Source organism: Indicator indicator, chromosome 24 (genome assembly GCF_027791375.1).
Source record: "Indicator indicator isolate 239-I01 chromosome 24, UM_Iind_1.1, whole genome shotgun sequence".
Lineage (NCBI taxonomy): Eukaryota > Metazoa > Chordata > Aves > Piciformes > Indicatoridae > Indicator > Indicator indicator.
This window is the reverse complement of record NC_072033.1, coordinates 3,875,809-3,902,688: the sequence shown is the minus strand read 5'-3', so window position 1 is coordinate 3,902,688 and position 26,880 is coordinate 3,875,809. Positions and strand designations below refer to the sequence as shown.

The window sequence follows — 26,880 nt, the reverse complement described above, 5'->3', positions numbered from 1 at the left end:
GGGTGTTCCAGCTTAGAGTCTCATCCCTGCTGGCCCCTGCAGAGGAAAATGCTTAAAGCACTGAGCCCTGCCCCAGCCCCATCAATTGTGTCAAAGCTGCCCCTACGAACGTGCTGTGACACAGAGCACACAGGACAGGCTGCACAAACATGGCACTGAGGGACGAGCAAACAGACACTGAAAGAAGGAATATGCCAGGAAGGAGCTAGAGACAGAAAATTCCCCAGACACAGAAAGATGGCTCTAGAGGAACTGCAGGAACACTTTAATGCAGAAAAGCAAACAGTGAAAGGCAAAGTTTGTTATGATTACAGCTGCTGCCTTCGTGGGGCTCGAAAGGGCTGTGGGCAGCCTGATCTAGTTGAGGATGCCCCTGCTGACTGCGGAAGAGGTTGGACTGAATGACCTTCAGAGGTCCCTTCCAACCCAGACCATTCTATGAATTCACTACAAAACAGGAAAATTTATCTTTAAAATGTTACACTTTTTAAACAGCTTGGGACAAATTCATGCCTGCTGCCAGCTGATTTGTGCCTTGGCACAGGCCATCACATCTGGCCACCTGCAGCACTTTGGCTACAAATCTGTTGCAGAGAAGCTTTTTTATTCTCATGAGCAAAGTGCATCTGGGAGAGGGAAGTCAGTCAGGTAACAGTGACGGCAAATGCATAAACAGAAAATCTGCAACGTCAGTTTTCAGTTAAACTGCAAGGAAGCAAAGACCTGCTCTGAAACACAGCCCAAATGCTCAAAGGTCTGGAGCAGAAGGGAATTTGAAGCCCACAGCTGGCACATGGTCCCTGGGTACCAAGAATGACACGAGCACCAAGATCTCCAAACTCAGAGGCACTGCTGCAGCCTGCAGGGGTTTTCCCATCTATTTCAAGGATCAGGCTGCCACTCTGCTACCTGTCCATGTCTAGAAAATGAACTGCCTTGGGTACAGCTACACAGCAGGAAACTGTTTTTTTGTCAGGCATGGCTTTGGTTTGTTTCTTCCAATGCCCTGCACTTTGGAGAACCTGGGCTGCATTAACCCCTTCACACACTGCAGAATGATCAGTGTCACTCTGTTCCCATCTCAGTAGTCACGGGAGCACCAGGAGGCTGGAACATCCCAGGAAATGAAGAGCAGCAGCATCCCTTTAGACGTCAGGAAGAGATTCTCAATGACACAAACACAAAAGTTTCCCAGTACTTTTCTTTCATTGTTTAAATAAAAGCTCTGCAAATAATCACATGCCACATGACTTCCATAATCAAAAGGACACTGCTGAGGAGTGGAGAGAGAGATACACGTAGTGACTGCACAAAATACCTGTGGAGCTGAACATCAGCAATCAGCTGGTTTCAATAAATACTCCTTCCTGGTCCAAGGCTGTGTCTGTGCAGCAGTTACATAAAGAGACATTTACATGTAATGAAATTAACCAGAAAACCCTCTGGGTATTTAATCCTTTTTCATGGTGAAGGTGGCTTCTGCTTTAGCTTAACTCTGTTGGGAGCAGGCTTACATTACATCAAAAGAAGTCTGCAAAGGAATTTGCATTGTTCAAACAGATTGAGTTAAACCCAATATGAGTTAATCAGTGCAAGCTTTCTAAAGAGTCAGCTCAAAAGGCAGTTTAACACAAAAACAAAAGGAGGAGCAGAAAACACAGAACCTGCTGAAACCGCTTCCTTCAGAGAGGTGATCTCTGCTTCCCCAGAACACAGAACACTTGCCACTGAATTCAGCAGGTACTCAGGTGAATTCAGCTCTCCTCAGAGGCAGGCCACAGGGTGGAACTAACACTGCTGCGTTTATTGTAAATGCTGCTGCTCTCTTGCTGGAAGAGAGCTGTTGAGATAGCAAAAGGAAACGCAGTGAGATTAGGCTGTGGTGCATCATTCCCTGCACTCAGCAGAACAATCCCTTTGGAGTCAGAGGCTCCAGCCAGAGGCCATCTGCTGACGGCCAGAGGAGCAGACACTGTCCACATCCCTGCCCACAGCCCCTTCTGGCTGCCTTGCTCCTCACTATGACTGCCAAACGAGCTTTGTGCAGTTGGGGCATAAACAAGCCTCTATGAAACAATAAAAGGCTTTTTGAGATAAAAACTATGTTAAATGTCTGATTGGTATGATAGGTAAACCCATCCTACCTTACTGCTATTCATTACTTACTAGTAGTGTTCTAATCAGGAGTGGGTTTTCAGCCACATCCAAAGTGGCCACACAGCTTTATGTGCAATCAAAATTAAGCAGCTTATTGATACTGCTGGCTAAGCAAGAATAAATATTGCTTCAAGCACAATGCTTGCAGCTCCTAGGCCAAACAAGGTGTCTCACCCATTACCAAGCAGGCTGCTGGGGAAAGAGCAGCTCAAGCTATGTGGCTTTAACACCACATCAGGATCAGAGCACAAAGTGCTCCCTGTTGCAAAGGCTGCAACTCTCAGGATTAAAAAAAAAAAATTAACCCCCAGTTCTCATACCAAAGCTTTTAGCAACATTGAAAGGGGTTTGGGTTTTTTTCCTGTTAAGAATAAAATGACCAAAATGTTCTTACAGACACTTCCCCTAAGGAGAAAGTTAAGGCTTGGTTTTCAAGAGTTTCCTTTTCAAAGGCAGGCAGGGATTTAGTCAGTCTGCTTCAGACACTCCACTTCAAGGTACCCTGCTGCAGAAGGTGCAGACAGCTAAGCAGCATTGTGGCAAATTAGTGTAGTTAGGTTGAGCTGTTGCAGTCTCACAGCAGTCCTGCACACTGCTGATGCTTCCACAACACTCAGCAGCACCATCACTGTCAGTGCGCCCCATAAGGCAACAAATAGGAGCATTAAAACCCAGGTTTGGATCACCTGTGATAATTAGACAGAAATAAACCAAACGGAAAGAGGGAGAATTAATCTGACACCAATGCAAAGGTCTCTGTCAGCCTTGGACCTGCTCCTCCATTCATTAGCAAGAGGAACAGATCCAAGCTCTGAGTTCTTTGCCGAGCAGGGCAGCCAGCAGCTCCTAACCAAGAGCAGATCTCTTCCAGCAGCCATTTTTTTCTCCCAAGGCAGAAGCTCACTGCCACTTGTCGGCCAGTGGCGACTACAATTTGGGTTCCTCCAGCCCAGCACCTCGTACCGTACAGAGGGGATACAGTAACCATCCTACAATCAACTATTCCAGTGCTGAAAGCAAAATCCATCCCTGCCAGAACTGGTTTTATCTGCTGTAGCTGTATTTCTTGGAACTCAGAGGAACATTTGGAAGAGGCAGTCCAGGAGAAAAGGGTTTCAAGTACCAAAACCTGTACGTCCCATACCAAGCTGCCAGACCTATCAGCACACCCAGCAGCTTCTGACTGAAGTCATGGAAATAAAGGGCAGTGCAGAGGAACATGAACACCCAGATCACAGTGAGGAGGCACAGGGAAACAAAGAGGCCATCAATGACAACCCGCAGCTTGGAGTTCTGCTCTGTGGCCAGGCCCTCCAGCACCGCCACCTCCTCCATGATCAGCAGGGCGCAGTAGGAGAGCAGGAAGCAGTGGCCTGAGATGTCGAAGCCGATCCAGATGCCGCTGCCCCGGTGGCACTCCTGCTTGGTGGTGGGCGGCTGGTGGAGCTCACTGCCCCCACCCGGGATGGAGCATGAGCCTGTGAGGTTCTCAATGTAGAGGAAGAGCCCAGTGCAGACGTACCAGATGGCAGTGCCCACCAGCAGGGCACTCAGGCGCCGCAGCACCAGCAAAATGCTCTTGGTGGGACCATAACGGAACTTGCTCTTGGCAAACTGGTAGGTGGTGACTGTCATGAAGGGAAGCAGAAGCCACAAGGTCCATGCCCAAGCCACCTTCACAAAATACCTGCCAGAGGAAAGCCAAGAGAGAAGCGTGAAACTTCTGAGGAGCTGTGGGACATGGTACAGCTTCAGGAGGGGTCTTTTCGGTGTCAGTGTTCAAAGCCATCTGAATTAGATACTTGTGCCCTACCCTCAAAGTAAAGCACAGCTGAAATCAGCCCTCTCCCCACTGTTCTCTCAGGCCCTACACCTGAACACTTCCTCAGCCAGGTCCCTCAGCTGTCCCCCTCAGACCCAGAGCCCTTGTTCAGACTTGTCACAATCTGCAGTTCAGTTTTGCAATCCCTTTTACCCTACAAACCTGCTCCACTCTGCCCTACTCTAAATGCAGCTGCAAAGGATTTATTTTTAGCTTGCCACCCTGGCCACAGTAACCCTTTCTCTGACTCTCCTCCTCCATCCCAAATATCTTGGCTTTCAAAGACCCTTCACAACCTCAACCTCTCAGCACTGAATAAGGTAGCCAGAAGGGCTGACTGTTCCCTGCTCAGCCCAGGAAGCTTCTCCTCCCTCACTACCTCACAAAATGAATGAAGCAGCACCATGTTTGCTCCTCTGCTGTCCCTTATCAATGAGTGCTTTCCTTTGGCAGACACACACCCTTCCACCTCTCAATCCACTACTTCTCATTTCCAATATGGCAGTGGAGCTTGTGCAAGTGAATTTATTAATGTGTTAAGGAGACCACAGTCTATGATCTTGTTTTCTCCTGCTAGCACCTTCCAACAAAGCTTGCTTCACATCAGCTGGTATGAGAGGGGAACTGTGCAGCCCTCTTGTTACCCAATACTCCAATTCAAAAGACAGAGAAAGCAGAACTCTGGTCTGTGGCCGAGCTGAAATTCAGCTGTGTGCTGGCACACAGTCATCACTTCATCGTCACCTCAGCACTGCAAACAGACCCAAGTAGGCACAGAATGCTGTACCTTCATTAAGACTCTAACAAAACCTCTCAGGGCCTTGCCCAACAATTGAGGAATCCTTCATTTATAGAAGGAATGGCATCTGCATGGCAACTACAGCTGCCACCATGGAACAGTAATTGAAAAGAAAATCCCCATTTTACTCAGACAGTTCAAAGAAAAAGAGACTATTGGCAGAACTGCTGCCAGCAAGTCAGCAGATGAATAATCTGTGGGGAAAAAAATGTTTCAGGACTTGTCAGTACAGTGAACCTTCCTCTGTTTGAAGGGAGAAAATTGAATTGCAGTAATGTTTTTTTACTGCATGATCAGTTTCACTAGGTGCTCCTGCCAGTCCTTCTCAATCACACTAAAATCAGCTCCTCTCCCACACGTCACCAAATGACACACTGGAATCAATAAGGTACAAAATTCCCCACATCACCAGGGCAAAACAGGAGCTGTGCTTTCTGACCCCTAGCAGGTGAAGCACACGTGTCCTGGCCCAGTCCATCGCCTTCCTCACACCCTTCAAAACGTTCAAAGGTTATGACTAAGCCACTAAAATCACTCCTAAGTACTTGGAAAGGATAGCAGCAACTCTATTTTTAGAAGAGGTGATCAAAAACTCAATTTCTTCAGCTTGCTTTTAGGCCAGTTCAGTGACTATCAGTTTACTCAAATACGAGGAATTACCAGGGAGTTAAAAGAAAAAATAATCCTTCTATTCCTCTTAAAAAAAAAAAAATCCAACAGAGTAAGAAACTCCACCTGTACAGTTACCTGACAGTCCTGTAGACCATACCAGACATTAGGAGCAGGAAATCTAACAGAAATCATCATCTCCACCACCCCACAGACCAGCACACAGTGTCTGACTCCTCACTAGCGTCACCCCTACACCCCCCTGGCGCTGGGACCAGCCTGAGTCACTCAGACCCGCTACAGCCACCTTCAGCTGAGACCCGAGGCCTCTCTGCCTCCCCTACCCCCGTCAGGGCCCACACAGGCCGCAGGTGGGTGCCTCCAGCCCTCTGTTCTCCCCCCACCCCCGTGTCACCTCCCTAGCCCCTCGGGGCAGATCCCCCGCCCCAGGAGAGGACAGGGGGCCAGAGCACAGCCCCCGCTCCGGTTAAGGCCGAGTGTCCCCCGTCCCACAGGCTCCCCCCAGCCCGACCCACAGGGCTTGCGCCCCCTCCACCGCCCCGCTTCCCCCCGCCTCTCCTCACACGTTGAGCGGGTTGCGCTTGTTCTGCATGGGCGTCTCGGGCACCAAGTCATTGTCTTTGAGGGCGGACCCGACGAGGACGATGGCGAGCAGCAGCCAGGGCAGGCGGCGGCGCACCTGCCCGCTAGCCAGCCTGGCCCGCAACCACCGCCCGCAGCGTTCCAGCCGCTCCATCTCTCCCTGCTGCCGGCGCTCGGCCGCCGTATCGCGTCACGGCCCGCGCGCCCGACGCTCCTGCAGCCGCACCGCTCCAGCGCCCCCTGGCGGCGCCCGCCGAGCTGGAAACGGGTCCCGGAGCGGGCTGCGCGCACGCGTAGTGTCGCCGCTCCGGCCCCTACAGCGCTGCGCCGGGAGTGGCACCGAGACAGGAGTGGGTCCGTACGGAAGCGGGGATCCGGCACCCTGCTAGCCCATACGTGGCCGTGTGACAGAAACTCACGTGTCGCTGAGGTTAGGGGACACCTCCTCATCACCCACAGTGTGACTCCAGAGGAGGTTGGAGACTCCCTCCCTGCGGGGAGTGCATGCTAAGGGATGGGGAATGGGTGCAGGTTACTCTGGGGAGATGCCGACTGCACACACCGGGGAAGTTTTGCACAAGAGCAAGCAGCCAGGGGAATGTCACCCGGAGAAGTCGCAGAGTCCCAGTGTTGGACTCTTTAGCCGGACAGGGTGCCCCTCACAGGACTCTTCTCGTTGGAAAAGCCCTTTCAGACCCAGTCCCACCGTTCTCTTAGGACTGCCAAGGCTGGAGCTAACCTGTGGACCTCAGCATCACAGCTCTGCAGCTTTGAAACATCTCCAGGGATGGGGATTCAGCCACCTCTCTGGGGAGCTTGTTCCAGTTTTTGAGAACCCATTCAGTGAAGAAGTTTCTCCTATCTAGACCATGCTGTCGCCAACGAAGATTGGACCAAATGATCCCTGAGGTCCCTTCCAATCTTGTGTTCTATGGTCCTAACACTACCAAGTCTACACTAAACCATGTCCCTCAGCACCACATTTACATATCTTCCAAATCCCTCCAGGCATGGTGACTGCAGAACTTCCCTAGGCAGCCTGTTCAGGGGTTGACAACCATTCCAAAGACATTTTTCCTAATATCCAATCTAAGCCTTCCCTGGCACAAACTGAGGCTGTTTTCTGTCATGCTATAAGTGAGCATCCACTGCTACTCTCTAAGTGCATCTGACCATCACATTCAAGAGAAAACTGGAGAATTTCCTCACTCAGTAGAGTTTTGGGGTTTTGTTTTTTGGTTTTGTTTTGTTTTGTTTGTTTGTTGTTTGTTTTTTGTTGTTTTTTTAATTTTAATTTTAATTAGGCTTAAGATAGAGGAAGAAAGTGTTTCTGGGGCTCCTAAGGTTCCCACACCTTTTTCATTGTCCATGTTTGCAGCTGAAAGTGGTGTTCAAGTGCTGGCCATCACCCTGGTGTTTAAGACCCATCTCATCTATTGAAGTGCTGCTGCTGCCATTTCGGCTTAGTTTGTGAAAAATAAAAGCTTCAGCAAGCAGGCTGCATGAACAAAGAGCCTTTATTCATCCCAACGGCCTCAGTAAGAAAAATGTGAGAGGGGAGAAAAACAGCAGATCCCATCTGAGACAGGATGGGAAAGTGTCTCCTGCCAGAGCGCATTTCAAAGCTGGGCTGCAGTCACCGTCAGCAAATCTATGACAACATCTGGGCTGAAAGAGCAGGAGGACACATCAAAGCAGCCCCAGCAGATACAGAGAGTTTCAGCTAAGGAGGTTATCCAGGGTAAATGGCATTTGGCAATTTATTAGATGTTGTTTTTAATCAGCCTGCCACAGCCACGTCTAGCACTTCCAGCCACAAGCATTGCAGCCCTGAATTAGAGAAGACAGACAGCTGTGTGCACTCAGATGAGTGAGGATGAGAGGGGCTGGGAGCAGGTTTGACAGAGGCTGGCATTGTCTGGCTAAATCCCCTCTGCCTTTGAAACCTTGCCTCCTTTGCTTCCCAGGTTTGGGTCTCTGATCTCCAGACTGTTTGCAATGCCTGCAAGCTGGAGGTGGTGAGCTGCTCGGCTGGTCGCTAATGAAGCATGCTGTGGAGTCTACCACACAGCAGGAGGATTTCATAAGCTTGGCACCTGTTCCAGATGAATGGAGTTGATGGCATGGGCTGGAAATGTGTCTATCTTCAGCCCAGCTTGAAATGTCTGAGGATTATCTCTGTAAATCATGGATTCTCACAAGAGCAGTGAGCACAGCTCAGCTGGGTCCAGGTGTCCTGCAGATTCAGAGTAAATCTCTGCTTTTGGGCCATGTATTTGCTGCCCTGTGCACCAGCCAAAGCCAACAGTCCTTCTGAGGAGCCCACTGCTCTTCTGTAAAGAATCAGAGAAGTGGAATTTAGGTCTTTCAAAGCTGCAGAAAAGGCTTTTGTTCATGAACAGGGAATAGGGTTTGTTCTAGGGGGACTGCAGAAGGTTCTCAAAGAGCTCTCACAGAGATCTGGTCCACCTGTGGCAGCTAAAAACCATATGAAACAGAATCAATTTGTCAGATATATCAGAGGTGGGTGTCTTTCCCTTTCTTCATATATTTTCCCTTAACTTCACCATACCAATGCCTGATTTAAGCTGAAATTTGGAGATGATTCAATTAAAAAATTGGTGGTGTTTTGTTTGTATATGTTTGTGGTTTAATTTGAAGCAAAGCCCTCAACACTCTGTTTCTCCATCATGAAGAAATCACATTTTGCCTCTAAACTCTGTGGGACCAGATTCATTAGGGGATGTAGAAGCAGTTTCAGAGCTGAAGATTGGTTGGTGAGCCTTGTCCCTGCAGTCTCAGCCACCTAGAGCTTAGGGCACTTATTTGGACTGTGAAGATCCCAGCTGCAGAGCAGAGGTTTGAAGTAAGACCCAACATGCCTGGGAAGAGTGGAGAGCATCCTCACTCCTGAGCTGCAGCAGGTTTGAGGGAGATCTTTCCTGGCCATAGAGTTCCTCTTGTGTTACGAATTTCGCTGTTCATTGGAACAAAAGAGAAAACACTCTGCTGTAATTATTTTAAATAATTTAGTTGCTTAGGAAATTAATTGGCCTCCTTTTGGTGATTCTGTTAATCACAGTGAGTGCAGAGGAGGCCGTCTTGCTGCTGTGCCACTGGTATGGATACCTTCCACAGAACTGAGGATCCCCAGAACTGAGGAACAGAGTCTCGGTATGCAGTCTGTGGAGAGACAAGCTTAGAAGCCTTCTCAGGAGACTGGGGCAGCTCTGGGTGCTTAAAATAAGCCATGGAGAAATTCAAACCTTTTTGGAAGACAGGCTGATGGTCCTGCATGATGCTGAGAAAATGATGCTGCCACTCAACATGCTGCAGCTGTGCCACAGCCTCCAGCATGAACATCACAAGTCCCCTACTCAGAAGTTCTTCCTGCTAAGCACACTCTAAGATGCTGCATGCTAGGAGAAGGCCAGATCATTACTGAAAAGTTGCTTGTGCCTTAAAACTACCTGCAGGATGAGTTACTGGAGTTTAAATCTTCAGCCCTTCAACAAAGCCCTGCAGAACCTTCAGGCATCATGGGTGCCCTAGCGAGGGAGTGACCAGACACTGAAAAGTAAAGTGGCTTGGAGGTTTGGAGGGCTGCTGTGGAGCAGGATCAAGAAGTTTGGACTGAACTCTCAGCTCAAACAGTTAAACTGAGCCTCCTGAGTGTGCTGAATAGGAATTAAAACCCCATGGTTTTGTAACTGTGAGAGTTCTGGGTGCAGTTCTCTGTGGTACTGGGTGATAGGTTGGACTTGATGATCCTGAAGGCATTTCCAACCTGGTTGATTCTGTAATTCTGTGTTGCAGCCAAAGAGCAATGCCTGAAGGAGAGAAAAGCTACCAAATTCCTTTTTGCAAAACACAAGCAGTGGTTCTTTTCTGACCTGAGTTTGGGCTCGGGTGGGGTCTCCCAGGCTGACTGGCACTGCGGGGAAGGTGGGCTCCAGGGGCACCAGGGGCACTAGGAGGAGGTGCTGGTGACCCTCTGAGCATGCTGCCTAGTGGGACCAGCAGAGCCACTGATCAGTGTCTGCACACTTGGTGCTAGGTTAACCCACCAGCAAAGGTCCAGCTGGACCTGGGAGACCTCCTCTCTTCCTGGCCTGTCCTCCTGCCTCACGGTGATTCCCACACCTCCTGGCACCTGCTCACCCATAGCAGCCTGCCCAGGGCCCCAGCAGCCCCAGCCCTTCCCTTTGGATGCAGGTGGTGGTGGCCCTGCCCTCACTCCTCATCAGCCTGCCCTGCTCTGTTTTGCTTGCTGAAGGCTGCTCACATCTCCATGACTGATTGTGTTTGAGTTTGAGCATCCTGGGGTGTTTGCCTGAGAGCTGCTGCATAAGCAGAATTGGTGCTGTATTTTCTCTGCCTAATAGGAGATTCAGCTTGGAGTTTAAGACAGTTTTAGCCCTTTGCTGAGACACTGTCTCTCAGCCTCAGTGCTTTGAGCTCTGCAGCCTTCTCTGCTTGCTGTGGGCTTGTAAAGAAAAGATAAACCCAGAGAGGTTCTGCTGTGTTTCTTTCTGCCAGCCATGCCTTTGAAGTGCTGCCTGGGGCAGGGGCATAGCAGCCATCCCCTCACACTGGCCTGGAACTTTGCTGTCTGACTCTGAGGGGAAAGATGTTCCTGCTGTCAGCCCCAGTCTTGTCACTGGTCTGGACAGAAACAAGGCCAAGAAAAAAAATAAAGAAAATTCAAAAACAGGCTCCTGTGAGCAGTTCCTGGGTTATTTACAGCAGAGATGCTGAGCTGAGAGCCAGAAAGGAGACCAGGGTAACTCAGCAGCTGTGTGGCTGCCCAAACAAATGGGAAAGGGCTTCTCCAGTCCTGAAACCCCAAGAATTTTGGGAAAAGGTATGGAAAATAACCCCAGGGAATTTGTACAGGCTGAAGCATCACTGGACTGAATGTGAAAATGTCTGCAGGTCACACATTTCCCCTCCAGCTCTCCTCAAATGAATAGGGAGGGTCTGGTCTGAGCTGCAGGGAATTTTCAGCCTATTTAGTGGTTATACCCAAAGAGCAAAATATTTGGGGCTAGGGGGCAAAGCACAAGAAAGAATCAATTCAGTTTTCAACAGCACATACTTTATTAGTGCTACAAATGAATACCTGCTGCTGCCCAACATTTACATTTCTAGCTCTGCACAGCCAGGCTGCAGCAGAGCAGACTAATGATAGGCTTTGGTTTGCAGCAGGGATGGTCCTGTGATGAGTGTGGGCTCTGAGGAGCTGGGTTCAGTCTGTGACTGTGACCACCTTCCTCTCCAGCCATAGGCAAGTCCCTTCCCCTCTCTACCCCTTGTACCTGAGCAGGACATGGGAGAGGTTCTGTTCTCCTCCTTCCTACGTTTCCTCATAGAATCAAGAAGGCTGGAAGAGACCTCAAAGATCATCAAGTCCAACCTGTCACCCTAAACCTCATGACTTTCAGAGGTGGTTGTGAGGTTGCAGAGGGATGGGATAATGGTCTGAAGAGTTTAAAAATAAGCAGAGTTCCCAGAGATGTCAAAGAGTTCCACTTCTTACACTCCAAATCAAGCAGCCCCTTAGCAGGAGAAGCAGGGTGAGAGGACACCACCTGTTGTGCCAATTCCTGTGATCCACTATACATGCATGCTCTTTACTGTGAGGGTGGCTGCCCAGGGATGTGGTGAAGTCCCCATCCTTGGAGACATTCCAGGTCAGGCTTGAAGGGGTTCTGAGCAACCTGCTCTAGCTGGGGATGTCCCTGCTTAGTGCTGAGGGGTGGACTAGATGACCTTTAAAGGCCCCTTCCGACCCAGCGCATTCTCTGACTCTGTGATTATCAACCATAGATTAAACACTGTGCAAAACCCATGGTGAGGACTTCCCCCAAACCCTCTGCTGGGTGGCCCTTGAGCTGCTGTACCAAAATACCTCCTTCTTATTTGAGCTGAAGAAAGTGCTGTTTACTGGAGCTGATCAAAGAGGGGAAGGGAATGGTCAGCGTCTGTCCATTCAGAGTCAGAAATACGAATAGTTCAAACCTGGCTGGAGCATTTTTAGCTCATGTTTGCAGGAAAGAACCAGTCATGGCTTCAGCTGCAAGCTCTGGAAGTGACTTGATGTTGAGTAGCTGCAGGGACCACAGTGCACAGCCCTGTTTCTTTGGCTGGGTGAGTGGTACAGCCAGCCACACACCACGGCTTGTGGCTATTTCAGTCCCAATCTAGAGTCACAGATACTGAGTGTGAAACTAAAAAAAAAAATAAAAAATAAAAAAAAAATATAGATAGTGAACATTGCAGCTGTGCTTTAATGGCTTGTGTCCTTACACAAGCATTGGCTGGAAATCAGGATTTGAGTTTGGCCTGACTGTAGGGACTGCTGAACTGCTCTGTAGATAAAAATAACCACAAAAGAGGGTGTGCTGGCAGGGCACTGCTCTCAGGGTCATGGCAGCCTTCATTTGGATCTTCAATACAATAAATGATTGCTCTGTAGATCCTTGGTTCAGGTTTTCACTTGAAGCTACTCACCTTGCTGCACCCTTCACCAAAGGCTGCCTCACACCTCAGCCTTCAGCAGAAGAAAGGAGGACACCCCAGGCCCTGGGGGCTGTGGCATGGGTGACATCTAAAAGACAGGATGGGCAGGACAGCAAGGGGAAAGGACAAGGCAGCATGCAGAGCAATGCTCAGGGCAGCCAACCCCAGGGTTAAGGCAGTGGAGAAATTAATTTGCCTTGAGCAGAAACCCAGAGCCACAAGCACCTCATCCCATCCAGAGCTCTTCCCTTTAGCTTCTGCAGGATTTCTGGAGCACTTCTTTCACTTTGCTTTCCCATAGGGTCCCACCAGCTGCAGAAGGAGCACTGCCATTAGGGTTACATGATCCCAAACAGCAACTGAAGCCCAAAGTGAATGTTAGAGAACCTCTGTACGTTCTCCAAGGCTTCTTGTGATATTTTACGGTCAGGCACGAGAGGTTGGCAGGGCCACCACTGGTCCATTATGGTCTGGCCCAGTTTGGTGACATGAAGTGGACCAGACTGGCACATCCCAGTCTGCCAGGAACAGAGCAGCTCCCAAAATACTGTGATCCAGCCTGCATCTTACCACAGGGAAGGAAGGTGTGGAGGGCGATCAGCAGTGCTTCAGGGGTGTCAGCAGCATCCCGAGGAGGAGGTGAGTGATGAAGGTTGTGCCCCTGCTGCCTGGGTTCTACCAGTTCTGAGAATAAACATTTATTTTCCTCCTTTAGCTTGAAGCTTGCTGAAAAATAAAATGAAAGCCAAAGCCTGGAGCTTTAGCTAAATCAGAGCATTTATCAGCTTCACCTGGAGATGCAGGAGCCTCTCCACAAGTGTTTGTTTGCACAGCTCAGACAGGGCAGTTTTCTAAGCACGAGCCCACCACAGATGTGTGACTCAGACCAGTCTGCTGACACCCTTTAGAAGTTAGCAAAAAACCCACAAGAAGCATTTTCTGTCACTTCACTGTGGGGGGAAGGGTGAAAGGCTTTTCTTTGGGCTGGTTATTTCACATAGGTTCCAAACAAGTGGCAAAGCAGATCTTACCCTGACGTGGGGAGATGAGCAGGACCCTATGAGATGGTGGAAGATGCCAGTGCTGCACCAAGTGCCCTCCAAGGAGGGCAAGAGACGTGGTGCCCTCCTTGTACAGCAGTATTTTTGCAGCTCTCTCCCCCTAAGACGTCAGCATTGCTGGGGCTTTGAACTCCACTTCAAAGCTGGGGTTGGAGTGAGGTTTCTGCAAAGCCAGGAAAGCAGGTAAATATTTGTCAGAGTCAATTAACTCCCCTCATCACCTCAGCAGTCATCTATGTGAGCTGGCTGGAGGGGGTTCAGCAGCACAGAGGGGAGCCTTGTTGATTTTCTGACCTGCTTCGGGAGGTGGGGAGACACAAAACCCTGCGGTGAGGAGACCTAGAGGCTTCCCCTTAGCAGGGTCCATAAAACTCCCAGAGACATCTCATCCTTTCCATCACTGGAGCAGGCAGAGGAAAAGTCCTTTCCTTGTCTGGGGAGAAAACCTGTCCTGCTCCCAGCCCTGCTGCTTTATAACCACTTCATTCATCCCAGTCAGTCCAGATGGGCATCAGCTGTTCATGGCATCCCCCACCTGCTGCCACAGGCTTAATGGTGGACATTGTGAGCACCCCCATGCCAGAAGACACAGACTCATATCATCATGGAATGCTTCCACCAATTGATCTAGTTTCTGACATCCCCCCAACCCACTTGCAGGGGTTCAAAGTGTTGATTTTGGAAAGAGGGTTCTGCTGGGCCACCCCAGCAGCCAGTGGAGGGGTAGATGTGGACTCCCAGCTGCTAGCCCCAGCCACCAAACCATCCATCAGTGCTCCCAGACTTCCTCTCATCAGGAGAATCCCAGCTTAAACAGGAAAAAGGGAAGGGTGAAAAACTAGGAACAGCTGAGTGCCAGATGAGAAGGATGCAGGGGTCTCATTCCTCAGCCCCCTGCCCAAACCTGGCCCAGCACTCCCTGCTTGGACATGGCCCCTGGGGCAATGCCACCCTCCCTTTCTCTGAGCCAGGAGCCCACAGCTGGATGTTAACAAGCACAGAAAGAAGTGGTGGGGCTGTAAGGAGCCCAGCTAGGAACTGTGCAGCCCTCAGGGGTGTCCTTCCCCATGGCTCTGAAGCAGGGCTGGTCAAGTCCTCTGGTAGATGTGACCAACGTGACAATACAGGTGGAGAAATGTGTATGGGAAGTGGTTTGCAGTGAACCCTGCACCGGTGGAGATGGTTGGAGGCTCTGTGCTAATGCCACAGTGGAGACCCAGGCACATGGGCAGCTGGGCCACCCCTGAGGAGAGGAGCAAGAGGAAGAAGAGGTCCCTGTGCAGCCATGACAAATCCTCCTGTGACCTGGGGCCAGGTACTCAGTTTCTGCCTTAATTTTGGTCTTGCGAAAAAAAGAAAAAAAAAAAAAATGGCAGGGGCTGAGCATACAGAGGCTGCAGCCAGGCTGTGCCACACACCTGGCCAAGCAAATAAATGGCACAGTAAGGCTGCCAGGGTGTCCTGGCTTCACTTTGCCAGGTCTGGGCTTTCAGGGCTGAGATCCACTAGCCGCCAGCCAGCAGCTGATCCAGCCCTCTGCCAGGGCTGCAGCATTTCCTGGCCGTTCCAGAGGTGGTGCTCACTGTGTGGGATGATCTCAGCTCGCCCCAGTTGATGCTTTTTTTGAAGGCTGGTTTTGCCTCAGGGGATGTGAAACTCCCACTGGGCCTGATGAGTTTCCCACCACTGAGCCTGAAATTCACCCATGTGGGGAGCAGGTGGTGGGCATGGTAAGAACCTCTCCACCATCACCTTTCCAGGGCTGCTGCTGACTCTGCTGCCTGTCTGTGCAGGGGCAGAGCTGGGTGAGGGCTGCAGCCCTGTGGGCAGGCTGTGGGTGTGCAGTGGGGATGGGCTGCTGGGCAGTGGGCACGGTGGGGTGAGGAGTGCCAGGACCCAGCCCTGGGTTTGTGTCTGTCCTGGTCTCAGCTGACTGGAGGGGCAATGAGCTCCACTTCCCAGGATCTTCTCTGGGAGTGCCCCGAGGCCACCACACACCCACAGCTCTGGGCTGAGGAGTAAGCTGTTAGCAAACACAAAACTCACTCTCTTTGAATGGTGCTGAGAGGAGTTCCGGTGTGACTTGTGAAGTGGCTTCCAAACTTAGCCCAGTTCCTGTAAAACCCCTCTGTGAGAGGCTGCTGTCCACAGCACTCAGCTTCACAGAGATTTATTTCCAGAGCTGGTGGAAAGATGTCTCACCTTTCAAAGGCTCCAGTTATACCTTGGTGCTGGATGGAGCCAGTGGCCTCCCCAGCTCCCTTGTGGGCAGTCATGGGCTGCTGGTGGGGACCACAGCTCCAACAGTGCCATGGGGGATGGGGAAGGGGTTGGGGCTGACTCTCCGCTATTGACCAAGGAGGCCATGCAGGATCCCAGTTGCCTTGCTGGACTCAAAACCAGTGGGTTTTACTTTGTGCCACCAAAGCATTGGTCCTGCTGTGTTTTCAGCCACTAAAGGCTCCTAGGATGTACAGACTCTCCCCACATTGCTGCCACCTGCCTCCTTTGATTATTTTTCATGTGCAAGTGGAACCAGTGGGTTAGGAGAGGACATTGCACCTGAAGCAGAGGCAGGCACTAGGCATCATGGCTCCAGGACTGTGGGCTTTCCTGCAGAGAACACAAGTCCCTGGCCCTGGCAATAGACAAGCCTGGCCCTGGCACAGGACAATCCTGGGTGGATTTTACAGCAACCTCCATGGGCTGCAGACAGCCAGAGAGGGTTCAGTGGCTCTGTGATTGGAAAGAGCAGGAGGCAGCAGTGAAGCAGCTCACATTTGTTGATGGAAATGCTCCAAAGCCCAGAGTTTGGGCTGGGCTTTGCAAGCCACCCTGTCAGCATGCTGCTGTAGGCAGGCTGTGATGCCTTGAGTAACCGAGACAATGGCTAAAGAGGACTTCACCCTTTTTGGCCTGTCTGGCTGCACGTTTGGGGTCATATACATGCTGTCCCTAGCATGAGCTGTGCCCCCTGGCTGGCTGCAGCACTGCCCCCTCCCCTCCCTCTGTAAGCAGAGCCCAGCAGAGGGGAGATGTTCTCTGTGAGGGGCTGGTCTGTAAGATCTTGGCTGTGGTGCTGCGGGCTGGCCACAGACAGCAGAAATCCTGCCCAGGAGGCACAGTCACTGCCCAAGTGGGTTAGGAGAGGAAGAGTCTCCATGGGAAAAATCTGAGATGAAGCCATAACAGGACCCTTCATAACAAGTCCTGCAAGCTCTGGCCAGTGCACATGGGCTGTCTTCAGGTTTGCTCCAAAGGTAAAGCCCAGAGTGCTGCAATCTAACAGCATTTGGAGGAGATGCAAACCTTCAGCAAGGTCCTGGGCTGCCAGCACCCAGACCCTCACTTTGCCTTGTGCTGTGCCCATTGCTGAGCCCATCCTGTGAGTGCATCAACAGGAGCAAGGGAACTCCCTGAAAGTCAGACTGGCAAAGCCCTTTTGTTTGCTGGTGATCCCAGGAGCCTGTGCTTAATTTTTCCCCCTTCTTGGTGTGACTGTTCTGCAATGGCATGGAGAAAGCAGGTTCTTGGGTGGGGAGATGGCCTGTTTGACAGAGCAGGGGACACTGAGGTAAACACAAATTGCACCTTGGCTTTCTGCTCTGCCCCAGGTTTTAGCAGTGAATGCTGGAAAAGTTCTGTCTTCTCATTAAAATCCTGACATTTCCTCTAGACAATCCTGCCCTGTTCCTGCAGTGTCTGAGATACCATGGGGAAGGGGTTCAAAACCTGTCAAACTTCTTCAATTTCACTGAAGAAAGGCTGAATTCTTTGGAGGAACCCATCCCAATCTGCTGTCCCCATATTCTGTCCAAGTAGGGCACACAGTTCTATAGGCAACCTGGAATTCATCCCCTCCTTCCCAGTCTGGGAAGTCACCTCTTCAGTGTCACCTTCAGTCACCTTTTCCTCCAAGGCTCAGCTTGGTTCAGAAAGGGATTTAACATCTACAAGGAGCTGGTCCTAGCTGACAAGAAGGATGACTTTGAAATCTTCAGGCTTCAGGACTGGTCTCACTTGGGCTCCAGCTCAGCTGGGTGCTTCACTCCAGGGAGATCCCAAATAAATTTACAGGATTTCAGCCTGGGTTTTCTCATGTCACAAGATGAGGAGATCACATCTGCTACCTCTAAGTCAGAATCAAGCTCTCCTTTTCATGATGCATGAGCAGAAACAGAGCTCTGGATGTGTTGGACCTCTACAGGGCTCTAGAAATGCCATCAAAACCCTGACTTTTCTTCCCTGCCAGGATGGGCACTGGGGTGGCTGAGGCTGTTGGTGGTGTTTGAAGCAGGACAGGGGGAAATGAAGAGCTTTCAGCAAAGCTGGAAAATGAGCTGTCTGCCTTCTCACAAGAGGGGAACATTTCACTAGAGCAACAGAGCTTGTGTATTACCTGGGAAAAGAGCTTTGGTCAAGCAGAGCTCTAGTTTTGTTCTATTTCACTCCAGTAAAGAGAAGGCTCCTGCCATGGAAAGCCACAACAACCTCGAGGTACAGGGACACTTTGGCACCACAGCAGATCCCATCCCTCAGCAAAGGGCAAAGCCCTGCTCAGTCCTGTGTGGGCTCACGTCACCATTTGCCACCTTGATCCACAGAGTGATGGGAGATGCCCAAAGCCAACAGGTGGGAGAAGAAACCACGGCAGAGACATCCTGCAAGTGCCCGTAACAGCTCGTTTTGGAGCAAGCTGCTCTGTCTGCTGCTCTTAGAAACATGGGTGGTCGCTTGAGCCAAGAGAGTGCTGTGAACCCAGGGATTTCTCTCTCTCTTCCCCCCGCCCCCGAGGCTCGTTCAAACGGGACTCTGCCGGCGCTGGGGTGTCCAGCTGAGCGCTGTGAGCCTCTTGGCTGCCTGGCTGCAGATATCGTCTGCTCTGGCAGCGGGGCCAGTCTGGGCTGCAGGATATTGCGCCTGGCAGGGACACAAACCCCCTTCCAGTTCCTGGAATTTGGATTGTCTCGCGGAGTGCTGATCAAGCAGTGCTTTCAGGCTGCACCCAAGGCAAAAAACCTTTGCCTGGGCTCGGTGCAGGGGCTCGGGGTCGCGGGGCTGCTGCGGGGCTGCTGCGGGGCTGCTGCGGGGCTGCTGCGTGGCAGAGGGAGCTGCAGTGGATCTGCTCTGCCCCAGCCCCGGGGAGACAAAACCCTCAGACAAACCTTCCAGGGCAAAGCTTTGCAGTTCATGGGCCTGGGAGAGTTTCCACTGCTCAGGGCTCTGCCTTTTGTGAAATAACAAATCATTAAAAACCCCTCCCCATCAGGCAGCCCCAGAGTCCTCCCTATCTTGGTGTCCACTTGGCAGCAGCTGCTCCTCCCAGTCTGCCCAGACTATGTCCCCAGTCTACCCCAGCTGAGACTGCTGCTGCTTGTCCCCATCTGCCTTTCTAATCCACTGGGAATGAAACCTCCTTTCCCAGCTTTGCCATTGAGATTTGATAGCTGGGCTGGAGGCAGCTCTGGGTGTGCCATCCCGGAGTGGTACCAAGGGCTGTCCTGGCTGCCCTGGGGCTGGTATCTCTGCATACAGGTGAACATAAAATAGGGGTGTTGGCAAACTGGGTGTGGTGCTTTACCCAGCACCTGCAGAGAGGTGGTTGGTGTTTTGAGGTGGTCTGGTGCTAGGAAGGTGAAACTGAGCTGATTAGACTCCCTAGGACAAGTAACCTGGAAAGCTGGTGGGCTCTGGGAGCCACCCTGACACCCTGGCATGTCCAGCACTGGCACTCACAGCATGGCACAGCCCCCAGCAGTATGCCCAGCCCTGCCAGCACTCTGGGTGTTGCTGCCCTCTGCACCAAGGGGTCCCCTCTCACTGTCCTGCAGCAGGGCCAGAGATGCTTCAAGAACAGTTTCCTGGTCTCCTCGCTGGCACAATCAAAATCCCACCCACTGCATGGGGAAGGGGTGGAAACCTCCCTCCAGCTGCTCCAGGGGCCCACAGCATCTTGAGCTGCTTTATGAGAGAGTGGATGCCAGGAAAAATATTACACAGGCGACTGTGTCGTCAGAAGCTCACAGCAGGGTGAGGCTGAGCACATCAGCTCAGCACCTGGATGTTATTCCCACCCCATGCTCAGGTCTGCTTCTCAAGCCCCTGTTCAGTTTCTGTTTCATGACAAGTCTCAGGGGGGCCTGGGTGCAGCAAGGCTCTGAGATGTGCTGTCAGTCCTGGCATGGTGCAAGAGTTTTGTGTCCAGGATTCTCAACTCTTATCCCAGTCAAACCAGTGAAGATGAAAGGCAGTGATGGGCTACTGCAGTGGGACTGCCTTCTCCTCCCCACACATCCCAGCAGCTTCCTTGTCTCCCTACCTGAGCACCAGCTTTCCTGTGGTCATGCTCTAGTCTCAGCTTCATGCCTCTGTCTCCATGCCTCATACCACCTGAGGAGAAGCAGCTTGGCCTCAGCACTCCCCTTCATGCAGCACAAATTAAAATCCCAGCTCCAAACTCATCTATGCGCTAGTGAGGCATGGGGTGAGCAGCTTGCTCGTCTGGGGAGCTGTGGCAGGGGGAGACGATGGCAGCAAGCCCCATTGCAGCTCACATGTGGCTGCTCACACTGTCTCCAAGCATGGTGGCAAGAAGAGATGTGATGGGCATTGCAAGCAGCTGCCCAGCCTGCCAAGCTCTCATTTTTATGCCTTGAAACAATTCTGCTGGCCCTAGGCATGGTGACCGCTTGGGATGTTGCAGGGAAGCACTCTCGATGCCACAGGATTGTCCACGGCTTTCGGAGCTCTGCAGCCATTTCCCCTCCCTGGGGACAGACACCTGGACCTCAGTAGGGCTGCCCAGGGGAGCCCAGACTGCAGGGGAAGGGCTGTTTTCCCCGGGATGCTCCTGGCTGGGCATTGACAGCCCAAGTCAGTGGTAGGGACATGGGTAGAGACTGTGGCAAGCCCTGGTCCTTGGGGAACCCATGGGTGGCAGCACCCAGCCCACAAGCGACTTCATTTCTAACAGGGACAGCTGTTGGCCCACAGACATGTGTGGTCACCAAGTCCCCTTCCAGCCACCCCGAGAAAGGGCCCTTTCTGCCCTCTGCTCAGCTAGCACCAAAGTGAGGTGTCCCCACGTGCCAGCCCTGCCACTGCCTTGCTGGAGAAAATCTTTTCCACATCCCTCGATGACCCGGATTCGCTTCCCTCTCCACAGATCGCGGCAAGACCCCAGCTGGGGAGGAATGAACAGACAACTCTAGGAACTTCTCCCGGTAGGCAGCTTGAGAGCCCCTCCACCCCCATCCCGCAGCCCCTCCGCCCGCTGGGGGAGCGAGCTGGGCTCTGCTCACTTCCCCCAGGGGCACGGAGCACGGCTCAGCGTGCCTGCGTGCGCCTGACTGCGCGGATGCCTCCACCAGCCTATAAATCTCCTAGCAGGGCTGCTCCCAAACTTCAGGACATTCCCAGGGGAAGAGTTAAGATGCAGCTTTTGCGTCAGATGCCGCAGCGGGCTGCCCTCCGGGGCTAGGCTAAACCTGCCGTCCGCATCTGCCCCACAGGTTGTTCGCAAAGGTCAACCCCGGCCGCTGCCGCCGCTGCCGCCGGGCTCGGCTGCCCTTGGCTCAGTCCTCACGGTACGTAGTCGGAGGAACATCTTCCCCGCCGCTCCGGGAAGAGCTGGCAGAGATGCTGGGAGCTGCACCGGCTGACGGACGAGGGGACAGCTCAGCATTTTCCTTGTTTCTTTTTAAATTATCCTGCTTTCGGGGTGGTTTATTTTCCTTTCCCTGAGCTAAGGCTTGTAAGGATTTCTCACCGCTGCTTTTCCCACTGGTTGTGCCTTTCTTCATCTGTATGAGTCCGGTTTGTGCCGGGGATTTGCTCAGCACACCGCACCACACGCCTGGGAAGTTACAGGGCAGGCAGCTGCGGCATGCTCAGTGTGCTCTCGAGTAGCCCCTGCCTGGCAGGTATGTGCAAGGAGTGAGAATTAGGGGGAGATTTTGTACCATTTTTTTTTTTTTGGGGGGGGGGGGGCGAAGGGGGTTGTGTTTGCTTTTGGTTTTGCTTTTTTTTTTTTTTTTTTTTTTTTTTTTAAGAAGCAAGAACAAAACCAGCTCCCCATCCCCAGCCATCTTCTGGCTTGTCCTGGGCAATTTGCTATAGTAAATCAGGTTATCAGGGAGGTTGGTGTAAAAGAAGTATTTGGATAAGGGAAAAAAAAAAAAAAAGAAAAAGGAAAAAAGAAACAAGAAAGAAAAAAGAAAAAAAAAGAAAAAACCTATTTCCATCTTATTTGGGAAGTGGTGCTTGCGAGCCTGAGCAGTGCCTGTGTTGTTTTCTCTCCTAGGTCCACGTGCTGGCAGCAGGGACCAGCGCTCGGCTCTGTCCTTGCTGAATTCCGTGGGGAGCAGAGAGCCGCCGCAGTCGCCGCGGGCCGGGCCAGCATGACCCTGCTGCACTTGCACCTGTACCTCACCGCCCTGGGCTTCTGGATGTCTCATCAGTCCAGCTCCTTCCTGCTGCCCAATGCCACCGAGCTCTTGTCCCCTGCCGAGGGCAGAGCCGTGGGCCTGACGTGGGGCGCGGGGGTGCCCCGGGGCCGTCGGAAGCGCTACCTCTCCCCCCACGACATGGGTCTGGTTTTGGACTATCACAACCAAGTGCGGTCACAGGTGTCCCCTCCGGCTGCCAACATGGAGTACATGGTGAGTGGGGCTCTGGCAGCGTGGCTTTGGGTTCACAGCTCATGGGTGCTGCAGTGGGGGCCAAGGGCTTGCCTATGATGTGGGCACCCAGCCTGGTAGGTACAGGGCACCTACACATGGGGATGTCAGGGGGCTGCCCTGGATTCACTGCTGAACATCTGTCCCAGAGGATATTTCACACCCCTGGTGCAGGGCAGACTCATGCAGATTCTGCACAGCAGGGATAGAGTCCCACAGAGTGATGTTTCCACCCAGGGCAGATTCATGACCCCTGGTCCCCTACCTGGGACATCTGGGAGCTTGCAGGCTGTGGGATGCAGGATCCATCCAGCTGAGCTGCAGAGGCAGCATTTAGGGAACAGAGGTGGCTGTAAGCATGAAAAGCTCAGGTCCCAGCCTAAGAATCAGGAGGGAGCTTTCCCCTAACTGCAGTTGGGAGCCCAGCCCTGTCCCAAGAGCCCAGTTCCTTGGAACCATGCTCAGGGATGGCAGTCCCTGGGAGAAAAAAGATGCAGGACTGGGTCAGACAGGAGCTGTACAGCCTCAATGAGTCAGGCACCTCCAGAGGGAGAAAGGCCACCCTGGGCTGAGATTACCCCAGGTTGTCTTCATCCTGCTTGTCACTTCTAACCCAGCCCTAAAGGGAGGAGAAGTGGAAGCCACCAAAGCAGGGATTTCCAGCCAGCACAAAGTAGGACCCTTGGGGCAGGAGGTGCCAGATGCTGCTCTGCTCCCAGAGAGGGGACAGGAGCAGATGGGTGATCCCTGGATGCCAGTCTGGGAGAAGCACTTGGCAGCCCAGCTTGCTGGGTACCAGAGAGCAGGTCAGACATGCCCAGGAGCATCCTGCACTGCTTATTACTTGGCCTAAATTCCTGCCTTCCAAAGTAACTCTTCCAGGCATCTTCCCAAAGTGGTTCAGGATGGGTGAGGAACCTTTCAATGATGCATGAAGGAACCAGCTGTCCTCACCAGTTAGTCTGCAGGTGGAGTCTGGGGATGGCTGCAAGCTGCAGCAACAGTGCAGGGCTCTGGGTTTCACCCCAGGGCTCATCTTCACCTTCTGAAGAAGGAGCCCATTCCTGGAGGGAGTCACACACACAGGGCTTGCACCAATCTGGGGCATCTGTGCCCAGGAGCTGTGGTGGGCAGCTGGAGTGGCTCATTTCTGCTGGACATGCTACCATGCTCCCACTGGGCTTTTTCCAGCCTGAGCTGTAAGTCCTGGTTTTTGGATACCTATGAGTGCTCAGAAACCCTCCTGGAGCCCAAGGGAGCAGGCTTCTCCTTTGTACTCCTTCAGGCACCCCACATCCCTGCCTGCCCTTTTCCTTTCCTCTTGGCCAGGTGTGGGACGAGCAGCTGGCCAGGGCGGCGGAGGCGTGGGCTGCACGCTGCCTGTGGGACCACGGCCCCCCGCAGCTGATTAAATATGTGGGGCAGAACCTCTCCATCCAATCAGGCAGGTGAGTGCTCCTGGAACCCCCCTCCTCCTCCTGTGGTGGTGGAGGAGAAGGAGGAGCAGCAGCAGCCCTTTGACTGAGGAGCAGAGAGGTTCTGAACTGGAGTTGCCGAGGGCTGAGATGCAAGCAAGAAGCACATCAAACCCCCAGGGAGGAGGGTCCAAGTCTTGCACTAAGGTAGATGTGGGAAACCAGAGGTGCCCACTGCTCATCTGGAAAGGATAAATCCCCTCTCTTCCAGGCACAGGGACTAGCGATCTGCTCTGTCCTTGCTTAACTCCCTGCGGGAGCAGAGAGATGCCAATGGGTCCTGTAGCTCAGGTGCCTCCAGCAAGGGCCAGGTCTTCTGACCTTGGGCACAAGTGGACTTGGCACAAAGACATCCTTGCCCCGGCCCCATCCCACTTCTCTCCCTCAGTCTCTCAATGTGGAGCCTTCCTCCCCCTCCTCGCCATTGCCCATGAGCTGAAGGGGAGGAAGCCCACCTCACACCCAGCACCTCTTGCAGGCAGCGCTCCGTGGTGGACATGGTGAGGTCGTGGCACCAGGAGAAGCAGCACTACTCCTTCCCCCACCCCCGTGAGTGCAACCCCCGCTGCCCCTCCAAATGCAGCGGCTCTGTCTGCAGCCACTACACGCAGGTGAGAACTGCAGCCCCCCACAGCCCCCCGGGACAGCAGCCTGGGCTGCTCTAGCCCCTGGTGCAGCAAGCAGCCCTTCTCCCTGTGACAGTTGCCTCTGGGGTCAGATCTCGGCAGCTGCCTGCTTCAAATGGACTTGGCAGTGCTGGGTTTAAGGCTGGGCTCAGTGATCTTAAAGGTTGCTTCCAAAATGGCTCTGTGATATCAGGCCATAGCTGGGACCTCCTGGACAGTTGCCTGGGAGGTTTTCATTTTTAAAAAAAGAGTTTTTTCCACTGATTTGGCCTTTTTTTTTCCCCCTTATTACCCCACTGGCACCTTCAAGGTGAAGATAAAACCAAAGCCCTTTTGTGTTATCACTGAGTATGAATCTTCTCCTCCATTGATGGAACAGCTTTATAGTGCTCAACTGTGCCCAGGTCCCTGGGAATGCAGCCTCTTCCTCCTCTGGCACATCCTGAGAGCCTGGCCAGCACAAGGTAGAAAACATCCCTCTGCTCCCTTGCCTGGTAGAAAAGCTGTGCCAACCCCTGATTACTTCCTCAGCCTGGCTCCAGCCTTTACCTGAGCACTTGAATCCCCATGCCACTCATCCATGGGGATGCTTTGGATTGCAAACAGGCAGGAGGGTACATTTTGTAAGGAAGAAATTAGGCTTCAGGAGGAGCTTCTGGTTCTGTTTCACCTCCCTGTGTGCAGGGTAAGATGCCCAACATGCTTCAGGATGAGGCTTGGGAACTGATTTGGGTAAATCAGGGAACTGACTCAGACTCTGTCGCTCATTGAAGTGAGCTTGACAAGGCAGCCCCTTTCAGGGCAGCATGGGCTGCAGGTGGGAGAGGGACAGTGCCAAAGCAGCTCTGTGACAAAGCAGTGCCAGCGATGGGCACAGCAGCCAGCCTGAGAAACCTGGGCAGGCAGAATGTGATGCCCTGCTGGGACGGAGCCCTGTGCGAGGTGCCAGGGTGACTGCCTGTGGGCTACCTGGGAGGTTGGTGACCACCACTGTCTGCTCTCTGTCCCCACACAGATGGTGTGGGCATCCTCCAGCCGCCTGGGCTGTGCCCTCAGCACCTGCACCAACATCCAAGTGTGGGGCAGCACGTGGCGGCACGCCACCCTCCTTGTCTGCAACTATGCCATCAAGTAAGTGTGCGGAGGAAAGCCCCCCCTGTGCCATCCTCCCTCCTTGCTCCAGTGCTGGCAGTGGGGTGCTGGTGCTCAGAGGTGATGCCCTCCTCTCTTTTTAGGGGCAACTGGCTGGGAGAAGCTCCGTACAAGATGGGAAGGCCATGCTCAGCCTGCCCCCCCAGCTACGGTGGGGGCTGCTCCAACAACATGTGCTTCACCGGACTCAAATCCAACCAAGTCAGCTGGTTCTAGAGCTGCAGCCCCATGACGAGCCCCCAGGCATGGGGGTAGGGTGAACCAGAATTATTTATGATACTGACCCTCCCACCAGCCCAGCTGCCCAACCTGCTTCCCCCCTCCTGCTGCATAGGAAACAGCTTTTGTAACACACCCCTCCAGCAGCGCTTGCACTGCCTGTCTGCCTCCCACTCTGAGGGAAATAAGGATGGTCCAGATCCCCATTTCCTGAAATAGGGATGGTTTGGGGTTGCACAGGACGAGCTAGGCTGACTGGTGTGGTCCCTGCTCCGCAGGCTCAGGGGGCTTTCCCCACTGCCCCCCACCCATGCTAAGGCTGGTGTCAGTCAGTGGTACAAGACGTTCCGTCCACGGCAAGTGGACGGAGAATTGGAGAGCTCTGAGCGTGCCCCTGCTCCACAGCAGCCCCTCCTGCCATGGGGCCACTGGCTCTGAGCCCCCCAATAAAATAGCCTGGAGACCCCCACGTCGTGTCGCTCCTCCGTCGCTCACAGCTTTTCGTATCCCGGAGCCGCTGCCTTTGCTCTGGGTTTGGGGGCGTGCAGCCAAAGGGTGCAGACGGCCTGGGCAGGGCAAAGGGCCATGGCTGCGGGAGATGCCCGGGCGCTTTGCTCCATCGTGTGGGAGAAGCCAGCACTGCTGGGACACCAGGTGACAACGATGCCGGAGGACCACGAGCTTCCCGTCCTACCCGGGCTGCCCCATAGCACCCCACTGCCCTGCCTCACCCCCGGCACTGCTGAGCACCCCGTTAGCCACATCCCCTCCCTCTCTAGGACCTCCCAGCACTCAGCAAACTCAGGAGCCCCCAGATTCCCAAGCCTTGGGTCTGAGCCCCCAGCTGTGGATTCCTGAGCTGCAACCCACCACATCCTGGCAGCCCGCTCCCTTCTCATCCCTGTCCCTCTGCATGTTCCCTTGGGATGCGCTTTTCCATCCAGAGGAGTCCCTAAGTTTGTCCCCTGGAGGCTGCAGGGCTTTGACAACCAGGATGTTGGGACACCTCAGGACTGGCAGAGAGCCCTTGGTACCACAGAGCCAGCAGCAGCACAGGGGTTGCCACAGCCCCATGGGGAGTCTGGGGACCACACCTGCACCCCTGCCACCGTGAGGTCTCCAGGCTCCTCCAAGTGGTCTCAGAGGGAGCAGAGATG

The 26,880-nt window shown here is 53.0% G+C and overlaps 2 protein-coding genes across 2 annotated transcripts; one reads left to right on the top strand and one right to left on the bottom strand.

The window, feature by feature from the left end:
- Positions 1-3,201: 3,201 nt before the first annotated feature.
- FITM2 (fat storage inducing transmembrane protein 2) lies at positions 3,202-6,144 on the bottom strand. The gene is made up of 2 exons (XM_054392065.1): positions 5,972-6,144; positions 3,202-3,844 (listed from the first exon to the last, which is right to left on the bottom strand). Exons 1-2 carry the CDS (start codon positions 6,142-6,144, stop codon positions 3,202-3,204), a joined length of 816 nt encoding a protein of 271 aa, XP_054248040.1.
- Positions 6,145-21,972: 15,828 nt separating this feature from the next.
- Positions 21,973-25,720, top strand: R3HDML (R3H domain containing like). The gene is made up of 5 exons (XM_054392044.1): positions 21,973-22,233; positions 23,581-23,699; positions 24,205-24,337; positions 25,368-25,483; positions 25,588-25,720. The coding sequence occupies exons 1-5, from the start codon at positions 21,973-21,975 to the stop codon at positions 25,718-25,720; spliced, it is 762 nt and encodes a 253-aa protein (XP_054248019.1).
- Positions 25,721-26,880: the final 1,160 nt, after the last annotated feature.

Bases quoted from the DNA above. Each gene is read 5' to 3' on its own strand.
- FITM2 (XM_054392065.1), bottom strand. From the start codon at position 6,144: ATGGAGCGGCTGGAACGCTGCGGGCGGTGGTTGCGGGCCAGGCTGGCT. The intron at 3,845-5,971 runs GTGAGGAGAGGC...TTCCTCTGGCAG, and splicing joins AAGCGCAACCCGCTCAACGT to GTATTTTGTGAAGGTGGCTT.
- R3HDML (XM_054392044.1), top strand. From the start codon at position 21,973: ATGACCCTGCTGCACTTGCACCTGTACCTCACCGCCCTGGGCTTCTGG. The intron at 22,234-23,580 runs GTGAGTGGGGCT...CCTCTTGGCCAG, and splicing joins CTGCCAACATGGAGTACATG to GTGTGGGACGAGCAGCTGGC. The intron at 23,700-24,204 runs GTGAGTGCTCCT...CACCTCTTGCAG, and splicing joins CTCTCCATCCAATCAGGCAG to GCAGCGCTCCGTGGTGGACA.